Source organism: Stegodyphus dumicola, chromosome 7 (genome assembly GCF_044657685.1).
Source record: "Stegodyphus dumicola isolate Sdum_Otavi_A_Nest chromosome 7, ASM4465768v1".
NCBI lineage: Eukaryota > Metazoa > Arthropoda > Arachnida > Araneae > Eresidae > Stegodyphus > Stegodyphus dumicola.
Window position 1 is genome coordinate 42,852,558 of NC_140774.1, and position 12,088 is coordinate 42,864,645.

At 27.5% G+C, this 12,088-nt stretch overlaps 1 protein-coding gene across 2 annotated transcripts in view; it reads left to right on the forward strand.

Annotated features, from left to right (window-relative positions):
- LOC118189670 (sodium-coupled neutral amino acid transporter 9 homolog) overlaps positions 1-12,088 on the forward strand; it is an 83,214-nt gene that overhangs the window by 11,121 nt on the left and 60,005 nt on the right. For both annotated transcript variants that reach the window (XM_085820125.1, XM_085820124.1), the window contains exons 3-5: positions 75-166; positions 3,574-3,637; positions 7,166-7,259. In XM_085820125.1, coding sequence (XP_085676251.1) covers positions 75-166; positions 3,574-3,637; positions 7,166-7,259 — 250 coding nt within the window. The remainder of the gene's footprint in view (positions 1-74; positions 167-3,573; positions 3,638-7,165; positions 7,260-12,088) is intronic.

Below are 12,088 nucleotides of genomic sequence, written 5' to 3' on the forward strand. Positions count from 1 at the left end.
AAATAACTTTGAATATATTTTTGCATACATATGTTTTTGAAATATTTTCAGTTAAATAATTTTTTATGTTGCAGAGTATACCAGACCATGTTGTACCTGCAAGTTTTTTCTTTCCGTTTTCCTCAATTATCAAGCCTACGGGAAAACAGAATAGTGTCATCACGATGTAAATATGAACATTTCTTTTTTCTGAGCTGCATATCTTTTTCCGTTTGATATATAAATGTATTAATTATTTACCTGACAATGTTTTGTGTTGGGGACATGTGTAAAAATGTATATATAACTTGTTTATTATTTAAATTGAATTTATTCTGTGAGGCAATTTGTTTCAGTTGAAAAGTAATGTATTATTATTTATTGCAAATAAATGCTTTAGGATACTTCTTTTTTTTTTTTTTTTTTTTTTAATTTCTTGAAAAAAGAAATCATGTAAGTTAAAATAACTGTATTCAAAATAACTATTTAATATCAGTCTAGAGATTAGATTTATAATATGCAATATAAAAATGTTTGTCAGTTTAACAGGTAAGTATTAATCTTGTTCTAATTATATGTAATTTATGAATAGTTATAGCATTTTTCATGGTAACAAGTATTTCACAACAGCAACATACTAGTTCTACTGTCTAAGATGAACAATCTAAGATCAGTTCTACAATCTATGATGCATAACTGAATTTCTTTTTTTATTTTATGACACAATTAGAATAAGATATGCAGAGTGATTATTTGGGATTTTATCTTCTAGTGCTTTTTTTTTTCCTGGAAGAGGGATTGTAGATAAATGCAGTTAACAGATACAGCCTAGTTATTTCCTTATCTCATATTTTTGATTTTGTTATCACTTTATTTAATCAGATGAAAGTTTCTTAATGACATTTCAACACATATATTTTTTTTTTTTTCATCATTTTGATGAATTCTTGTTTGCTTTATCTCTGATCTACATTTGGCACACTTATGTGATATGTATTATATTTTCAGTTTTCTTAGATATACATGCTGTATTTCTTAGTGACTGTAATGTATATATAATTGTCTTAAATTTTTTCTGCATTAATATGTTTGTGTAAAAGATTGTAAATAATAAAGAATATGGAATATCTTTATATGCAGAAGTAACTCTAATTAATGATAATAAAATCAGTTAAATTTTATTTTATTTTGAAAACATCTTTTAAATAATGCTTGAATAAGTCTTATAATAGGAATTTTAAAGAATTTTCATTAAAAACCTAACTTTTAATGCAGAATATCATAATTATAATCTGAATTTTTTTTTTAAAAAAAAGTTGGTTTAAATGAAATTATTTTTTATTTGCCTTTATAAAAAGTAGAGCATTATTTCAGTTCTCATTCAGAAATTGGTAATAATTTAATAAAGCAATGAAATTAAAGCTGTAGCAGTTAACAACTGATAAAATTTATCTTACTGGAAGGCATGGACTTGGGACATTTTTGTATTGTATAGGCTTGCTTTGAATATATTTAATTTTAAGTTTAATTAAAACTTCATATTAAAACCTTTAACATGAAGTTTAATATTAAAGGCAAAATACATTGTGTACAAAGTGTGTCTACCTCTTCATCTTTTTCATAAAGGTTTTACATTTTACACTATTGAAAAAATTGAAACCAACATTGTTAATACGATTTTCATGCTGTCTATATATTTTCCTCGAAGTATTAACTATCTTCTGAATATTTTTCTGAGCTGAGCATTGTCTGCTGTTTATATCATATTATTGTGATGTATTTCATATTTGTATAAGTTGACCACACATTCAACATCATTTCTCTGAATTATCCAAAAAAAAAAAAAAAAAAGGGGGGGGGAGCAAATAGAGAAGAAAATAGCTTTTCATTCTTGTTCTTCAAGACATGGAAGTCCTTGGTAAAATTGTTTAAGCATGATTGTTTAACAGTACTTTTATGTATACTTTTAGAAAATCAAACTAAACTAAACTCAGTGGCCCATGATCCCTTAGAGGGCCATGGCCTGCAGTATCCCGAAATCTGCTTTCTTGATGGTGGGCCCCGGGGTGCATGAGCATATGCCCTGGACAAGAGTGATATCTAAAAGTGCTATTAAAATAGTTGCTACTTGAAAAGTTCATAATAATCAGTGTTATAATTTAATTAAAATTTTAAGGAAATAGGGGGTTGCAAGAAAATGTGAAATGTGATAGAATTTGTTATCTGGACTTTGACATTTCAAGTGTTTGATTAAGTGAATTGAATGTTTGTCCCTAAGGCAGTATATATATAATTGATGTTAGCTTTTTTTTTTTTTTTATTTCTTTAATTCAGCTAGTTAAAATAATTATGATTTATTTCTAAAATGCTGTCTATATTGTTATTTGAAATAAACTTGATTGTTTGAGGTTGCACTTTAATTTCCTTCACTGTGTTTTAAATTCTCTTTACTGCTTTTTAACATCTTTGTTATCATTATTTTATTTGTATTATGTCCATGCATTATTTCTACGTTGAAAGGATGTCAAATGTAGGCAAAAACCCTTTAATAATTTTCATTATATCTTTTGAATGGCATGTAATTCTCCATCAGAACCATATTGTTTTCTGCAGCCATACACATGATGTTCTTAGAATAGCTATATAATTAAAAATTTGCATTTCTTGATTTTTAATTTTATTGTGTTCAAAATAACTATCACAATTAAGCAAAATAGAAATGACTGCATACACATATCACAATATGTATTTAATAATTTTATTTTGCTGTATCAAATTTTTTAATGTTTTTCTGTCACAGTATGTGAAAAGTCTTGTTTATCCAAATTCTTAATTATTGATTTGATTTTTTTTTTTTTTTTTTTTTTTTTTTTTTTTTTTTTCTTGCTGTCTTCAGTTTTAGCTTATTGCACTTTGATGCTTTTCTCTGTCATTTATTATTCCTATTAGTAGTATTCAGAAATATGTTATCATGTTTTATTTATTTTTATTGGCATAGTAAGAGGTATTATTTATGAGTTTTTAACAATTTTAATAATCAATTGAATGCAAGACCGGGATGGAAATAAGGCCTAATTTTCAAAGTATATTATTTATCTATTAAAAAAATAGCAAGTAGCATAATAATTAAAAATAAAATATTTAATCTTGATTCAGTATTTGGTTCATCCTCATACAAAATTATATTTAATAATCAGTGAGATTTTTTTTTTGCAAAATGCCATTCTGTTGGAATTTAGTGTATGCATATAATTTATTTATTTATTTATTTATTTATTTTCAAATGTGATTGAAAAATTGTTGTTTAAAAATAAATACTGACATCTTTTGCTGTGAAATTACTAAAATGCTCTCATAAAAATGCTTTTTAAGTGAGAATATGAGGTTATTATCATATGTATTATATCCTTTAGAAATTTTTTGCTAAATCAATTAAGTTTTTGTGCTTGAATTCCTTATGTTCAAATTAGAATTTATAGAAAATGCATAATTGTGTTTAGACTTCAAATAAATTTGTTTGGGATCGGATTTAAACTTGTTCTTGGTGGTTTTACTTAATTACTTATTTTATATGTAATATTAAATCTTTTTTAGTTTCTCAATCTGGAATACCATGATGGGCTCATCATTGCTTAGTATTCCATGGGCAATTCAACAGGTAAGCATCCCTCTTGCAATGCTATTTAATTCTGTGGAGAAGAATTCTATGTGATCTCAGATATTATTTTTTACAACTTTTTCATGAAGCACTGAGGGAAAAATTCAACATTTGTTTCAATTCAACTATTATTTAAGACTGTAAAAAGGGGGTAATAATGCATGTATTCGGCAACAACCTAAAGTACACTAAGTGATGAAGGTTAGCGTGAGAAACAAGCAAACCAGAAGGTGGGAATTTGGTAAACTAATAATATTGCAGTTATATTTATCATTTCTCATAAACTTGTTCAAGAAAAAATATTGTTTGAAAGCGAGTTGAATGATAGAATTAGTAGAACTAACAGTACTCTTTGATTATCCACTCAACTCTCTCAGAAAGGTGCCAGACACTGGCAACTAATTTTTTGCCAACCTTAGACATGAAAAATAGTAGCCATTTAAAAAAATGACAACACACATTTACCTCACCCTTTCTTCTTCATCTACACATTGACCTATTTTAACTTTAAAAAAAAAAAAAAAAAAAAATCAGAAAATCAGAAAATTGATCAAATTCAGAAAAAGCTATAACACAATCATGTAAGAATAGCTGATAAATTACTTTCAAGCTGCATGATTTGTATAATAATGTAGCATCAGAAATAAATAAAAGCTAGCCAAATTCACCATTTTATTACTTTAACAAGAATACTGAAAATAAATCCTGACAGTATTTACATTTTTGCGGATGGTGGATAATGTTCACTTGTTTTTTAATTTAGTTAATGTGTGGCTATTTTATGTTATTTTCTGTATTTCATTATAACTGTTTCCTTTATATGTGCTAGCTATGCTTTCTTTTTTGTTAGCAAGCAAACTCTACAGGGGCATTATGATTCATTACAAGAAAAATAAAGCTGCGCTCCTTAATCACAATAAGCGGCAGCCACAAAGATGACTGTTGCATTTCAAAAAACGAATTTCATGATGGCCTAATATCCGTGCAACCAATTTAGGAGCCATTTGTGGTCTACTTAGATAATATAGCATGTTGCCTAGTGATTCTTCTTCGGGTTGGACAAATAATTGGAGTACCAAAGTAAAGTAATTTTTCTCTCTAGAAAGAGCAAATGTATCATCAGCATAGGTAATCTTATATGGGCAAAAAAAAAAAAAGTCTTTTGAACATTGTCTTTCAAATAGAGCATATAAAAGGTAATGCATCTAGATGTGGGTTTTATATTGCTAATCATTGTTTTTTTTTTTTTTTTTTTTTGTGTGTGTGTGTGTGTGTGTGTGTGATTTAGTATTAAAGAAATCATGATCGATTTATCGGATGAAATGTCTTAAATTCTGCAAGTGACATATAGAAGTTTTTTGCATTAAATGTTATTTCAGAATTTTAGAGATATCAAGAGCAAATATTTGCCTAACAAATATACAGTAGTGTTTTTAAATCATAAATATTAGGAAAAAACTAAAATTTTGTCAGTTATGATGTAAGCTTTCAATCTAGCACAAAAGTTACATTTGCTAAATTGATACCAAATTAAATTTGGATTTTACTGTTATTACCATTAAATTAAGGTTGAATTTCCCAGTAAATTGATGCCAAATTGAATTAAATTTCAAGTTGTAGTGCAGAAAGTAGAATTTAATTTGCCAGTGTAAATCTTGTATCATTAATTTTTAGTCCAAAGGGGCAATTTGCCCAGGAGGACTATTAATGTCATTGTGGCATTTTGCATTGATTCACTTTGCGCATTATTTTACTTTTCAAAGTGTTGCCACCAAATATTATCGCCCTACATTATATTTAAAGAAATTAAATAATGAAGAATCTGCATAAATGTATGTATGTTTCTCACATTGTGATAAAACAAGGATACCTACAGCCATCAAATTTTTAATAACGTAATCCTCCTGTGAATATGATCATCTAGAAGCCCAAATTTGAAATTTGGAATTTTTTTTATTATTAATTTCATATTTTGTAAAACTTTAACAAATTTTTGATTAAAAAACTCAAGTATTTCAAAGCGAGCAATGGCAACATTGTACAGAAAAAACATTTTATCTCCAGTGCATGAGACTGTGTATCGGAAATTCTAAAGATATACTTTATGCTTATTTTAAAATTGTTTTGTGATGTTGCTCTTGAACTGAATTTGAAGTGCAAAGAACATGATATTTAATTTAATAAAGGTAACACACAACATGTTTTTAAAAAACGCTCCTTTGGCGTAATTTAAAATTTGAAACCTTTCAGATTTTTTTTAATTAAATTCAAATGTCATTAGATATAAATTGAGATTTTTATAGAGGATGGCAAAATACAACAACTATTAACACAAATATTGGAATATTTCTTTCTTATAAAAGAACTTGCAAATACTTCAGTGAAAAGCTGAAGCGAATAACTAGTTAAAATTAAATGCTTGATAAAATGAGGATGTCTCTTTATTTTCAAAGTGTTTCATAAAGAAAAAAGGGATGTACTTGCGTGTGAGACAGCCACAATTAAGTTAATTTACATTATTTTAAGGCATAAAAAGTAAATTATCCACATGCATTTAAAAAATATCAGTCTACATAATATAGTATGTCTTTCAGAAGAGTATTGTTTATTCTAGTAGGAAGAAGCTATTGTTTATACTAGCAAATGTGGTATATTGCTTTGAAAAAATATTTTGCAATTTCTTAATTATTATCTTTTCATATAAGCATATATAATTTGGCTTTAAATTAGAATTTCAATTTCATTAAGTTGCATGGAGCCCCTTCCTTACAAATTGAAGTTACAAATTTGAATGAAAAATAGTTTATTTTACGGTTTTTTTTTTTTATACAAGTTATGCTTCGTAATTTACATTTAAATGTTTGTCGATTTATTCTAAAAAGTAGTAATTTTTGGAAGGCATAAATGCAAAATGTATATTAAAACACTATATTTTCTCAAAGTAAATAATTGCATTTTGTAAACTTAAGCATCTGAATCTGTATATGTGATCAGACTTTTTCCTATAACTGGCATTAAATTTTTTAGAACAGAAGATGGCCTCTACTTGAAATTAATTTTTGTAGTTTTGCATTACATCACTCTATAGATATGTGAGAAAAAGAGATAATAATAATTGGGTAATACATTGATATCTTATCTTATCTATGGTCAAGGTTTAAGTTCTCCAAAATTTTCTCCTTAACTTATTCTGCATGATGTATATGTGTTCTTATGATATTGTTTGTTGACACTTGATAACATTTATAGAATGCTGTGACATGAAATGTTTTAATATCGTTTTTCTTTTAATGTTTGTACAGATTTATTTAACATAGTTAACATAATGTTTCTGTGTTAATTTAGATTAACATTATTTCTATAATCATTTTTCATTCTACTTTTTTAGTTTCTAAAATTTTAGTAAATTTCCCATCATCAATATTGAAAAAATATTTTTAATTTAGATGTTTGTTAAAGATTTTTATTTTTATCATTTCTAGAAAAGATTTTTCAGCATTTATAATTATTTTTTATTTTAATTTAAAGGCTGGATTTGGTTGTGGCATGATAATTATGTTTGTTATGGGTGGTATATGCTTCTACACTGCATATAGAATTGTGAGCTTGCGGTATATGGCAGGTAAAATTTAGACTGCATTTTATAATAAAGACTTAACTGTCATAACTTAACAACTATCTGTAATTCATATGTTTTGATCCTGTTAAAAAAAACTATTGTAAAATTGTATTTTATTGTAAATATTTTATGGTTGTTTTTTATGTCAGTCTGTAAAAATAAGAGAAGTGTGTAGTAGTATCAGTTGTTTCAAAACAGGTGCACAGCCAGAATGTCTTTTGAGTGGTTGGTTGTAAATCCATGGTTCTAATTTAAAAAGTGAATGGAATAGATTATCATAACTTTGGCCAAGTATAAAGTAACCGATATAAACACACTTGGTTTTGTGATTATAGTTTATATGAGTTTCATATGCTGCTGAATGCGATTATAAAGAGAAAATATATTTAGTAGGACTTTTATGTGATCAGAAGTATGTTTGATAATCAGATTATTGCACTTTTGAAGTATACATTTCAAGATTTCTCGAAGTCCATAAGAAGACCGACTGGTTTGTGAAAGAATTCCTGGATTTTAATTTCAGACATGTTTTATTCTTAGAAAATGAACCATGAAATCTTCTGAAGAATTTGTAATGGATCATCTTTTTCATTTTTTGTAAAATACAAGCAAAAGAAAAAGAGTTTAACATCTAGTAAAAACTATTTTGACAAAAGATAATTATCTGATAACAGATTAGTCAATGAAATATTTTAGCATTATTGTATTTAGAAAGCTATAAAACACCTAAAAAATTAAAATAATATTTGGGTATGAAATTGAAATTGAGCATAATGAAGTGAGGTTATACTTGTAATCAAAGCAATCCTGTTTCTTTCAAATCTTTAGCATTAATAACTGAACTCTGCGTGTAGGGAATAATTGCAACTTCAGAGTTATTTTAATAACAGGTACAATAAACCTGCTTTAGCAATCACCTCTAAAAGTTGATAGTATTTCTATGAACATAAAAACTGATATTGAATTCAAGTTCTCAAAAAACCAAAATTGCTTGGAATTGTGGGTCTGTTTGGGCAGTTTTACAGTAACACATGAGTAACTGAAAACCTAACTAAACATGTTAATTATTGGAAATAATAAAGTTACGCGTAAAACGCTTTTCCCCCCCTCTCAGTTGCTGAAATTTTCTTGCTCTGCATCAACTTCAGCGAAATTTGGTCGCTTCAATCATATGCCATCGTTTAAAAAAAATATATGAAATTTTAAATTTTATACATAATTGGAATATTTTGTGTGAAAAATATTCCAATTATTAATTGTTCCTTATCATTTAAAAAGCGTTTTAGGGTAAAAAAAAGGGGGGGCAAGCCAACCATTTTAATGAAACAACAAAAAATGTTAATTTAGGAGTCAAAGCGATAAATTTCTTCAAGTCTAAAATTTCAAATTTTAGATTTTGTATAAATATTAATTCAAAACCATTGCTTGTAAATTTTTGTGTCTGTAACATAAAAAAGATTTTTTTAGAAATATCCATGCAGAAACATATTATACATAGGTATCTGTAGCAACTATGGCTACAGATCCCAAAAGTTTTAGTTTTTATGGTATTTTGGGTAATTTTGATAAAATGAGAATAATTTCTTCTCAATGTTTGTATGACCATTTTTGATATGGTATGGGAAGGGGGGGGGGGAAACCTTCTTTCTTCTTTCTCCAAGGAATTCATTTAAAAATCTATGTTTTTACTTCTAGTATTTTGTTTTCACTAATTATCACATTAACAAAATGATCATAATATGAAAACGTATTTTGTTTGCTTCATTTTCAGATTGGAACCGTGGGTCATTGTCCAACCACTTAAGTGATTATTTTTACTAGCAGTATATGTTTTTACTTCTATATGTTTATTCTTAGATTCATATATTTAGTATATGTTTTTACTTCTAGTTTTTTGTTTTCACTAATTATCACATTAACAAAATGATCATAATATGAAAACGTATTTTGTTTGCTTCATTTTCAGATTGGAACCGTGGGTCATTGTCCAACCACTTAAGTGATTATTTTTACTAGCAGTCGATTTTAAACACTTTACATAACCATTTAATCAATGTTTATATAATACATAATTTCATTTCTTTTAATGTATAGAGTATTTCACTAAAATTATTTTCAATGAAAAATTTTAAGTCAAAGAAAATTCATATTCTTACAATTATAATTTTTGAATAGTTTGATATCTTATAAGATTATTTTGCATGATATATCTTGCATACTTAATTTTAAGATCCTGTCTTCTCTCTCTCTCTCTCTCTCACACACACACAGGTGTTGATTTCTACAATATGCACATGTTCAAATTTTATTTTGAATTTTATAACATGCAAGATGTAAAAGTGAAAAAGCAGTAAAACAGCATAAATTTTAATTGAAGTAGTCACACTGGTAAATAAATCTTGTGCTTTCAAATATCACTAGGTGATATCAGATATGCAGTAAATTTTAGTATATTAAATACAGTCTAGCTTATCTTTGTTATATTCCATTCTCTTATACAGTCTTTAATCCGGACTCGTGGGGACTTCGATGACTCCGAATTATCGGAGAGTCGATAGATCATCAGTTTAAATCTGGTAAGATGGCATGCAGAAATTATAAAATTAAAAATATGAAACCGTAATTTATGAAATAAAGAACAATTATGATCTAAAGGGTATCAGAATTTACCAAAAAAAAGCTTAATATTTATTTGTTTACTTTATTAAACATTTCTTTCAACATGTGCATGCGTAAAGCATACATTACACAGAGTCGAAATTAGAAAATTGCAACCAGAAAACTATTTGATGTGTATTTGTGGTATTTATAATGACGAGAAATTTTATTTAAGTCATATCAAAGGAGTACATCGAGATGAAATACTATATTTAATAAGAATTATAAGCCGAATAAAAAAAACACCTGCTCTGAAGATAAGGATAGTGCTGACAGATGATCTTCCAGTTCATTGCGCGCTGCGTCTCCCCCCCCCCCCCGCACACACACAGAGTAGCGTGAAATTCATAAACAGATTTCGGAATGGTTAGAGAATCAAATGATATGCCTTTATCCATTTTTGCAGCAATTCCACTCTTTGTTTGATGGACATCGAAACATGCTTTTGCTTTTGTAGATCCAGAATCGGAAATCTTTTTGACATAATCAAAAGTTCAAGTTTACTTTTATAAAATTGCTCTAACAGTCTGCAAAATATAATAAGCCAGATCCAGTTAGAAGATTAAGGAACAACACAATCTGCAACATTAACTGAAATAGATAATTAGATAATTTTAGCTTAGCTTATAACGTCCGTTATACATTAAATGCGCATGCGTAAACATATGTGCATGCGCATTAATGCGTTTACGCATGAGCAGAAAGTTTGTAGCTTTGAGGTCCGGATTATAAGTCATTCCGGATTAAAGACTTTTGACTGTAATCTACTTGAGAAAATAATGTATCATTGTTGATCAGGAACTTAATCATTGACTTCTCCCCAAACTTTGCTTATGAAATATCCGAATGTATAGATCATTTAAAAAAATATGCATGGTTAAATATCTCTTAAATGAGTGATCATAGAGGTTAGTTTCTATTTCAGCTCTCGTTTTAAACGACCAGTATAAATTGCCATTTTTATTGGTTTTGATTAAAATGTTTTTGAATGTATTTAGGAATGAAAAGAATTATATGTAGCAATATTGAGAGCATATTTTATGAGTAACAACTATTTGTAAGTAAATTTATTTACAGTTTAATTACATTTTTATATTTTGAAGTCATTGTTACCAGTGCATAAAGTCTTCCCGTAAGTTAAATACTTCGTAAAAATTCCTCCTGCTTTAAAAAAGAAAAAAATTCTATATTGTTTAGTGTTCTTTGCAATCAGCCAAAGTGTCTGAACTTTTGGTAGATGTTAAGCAAATTATCACTAAGTAACAAATGAAACTCTAGAAATGTGTAAAAGACTTTATTTAAAACTAAATAAGAATAGAGGACTCGCTTTTTGCATACAACTCAGCTAAATATTTGTGGTGAGATAATTTAAATACAGTAAGTTAAATGTAAAATTTAAATTCAACTAAGCTAGTAGTTAAACACTACCGAAATCAATTTAACGTGAAGTTGGCTCAAAACTTGATTATCGACAGTCAGCTATTGGATATCAAGTATTGGTAATTATGATAAAAGGCCAAAGACTGCAAATCTTTGTTGGAATCTGGTTAAAATCTTAGTTGGAATCTGTGGCTTTAAGAGGCAGAATATGCTCTGTCTTACAATCTAAAATAGTCAACTTAAATACACACAAAATAAATTTGCATTTGGGTGGGAAAACAGAAGGGAAAAGTGACAGTAAAGATCCAAAACATAAAATAACTGTTTAATTAAAAATAAAGGCACCTTGCAGTGTCATTCTATTAAAGTATGAATATTTATTATATCTGTAATTTTATGTTAAGTTTTTTCTTCTTTCAATGAATTTCAGAAATTGTTCACCAGCCTGATACTAAATGATATTTATTGAATTATCTTTGTCACAATTCATTTCTCTTACTGCCTATGGATTCAACATATTTTGCATTATGATTTTCTCTTTTGAAGCTTTTGGTGATTTGTAAAAATGATATTTCTGTTGTACAGAATGATTTCTGTACCTTATCAACATTTTTATCAAATTATGAGAAAAAAATTATATATCAATGCAAAATTTTAAACAAAAGAGTAATGGAAGGTAGCAAATAGATGTGAAGCAGTTGTCAAGTGAAATGCTAGTAGCTCCATTATAGGACTGTCATCAAAAGGGTTATCTAATTTTTAAGTATGTCAAACCAACTAATGCTGGATTATCA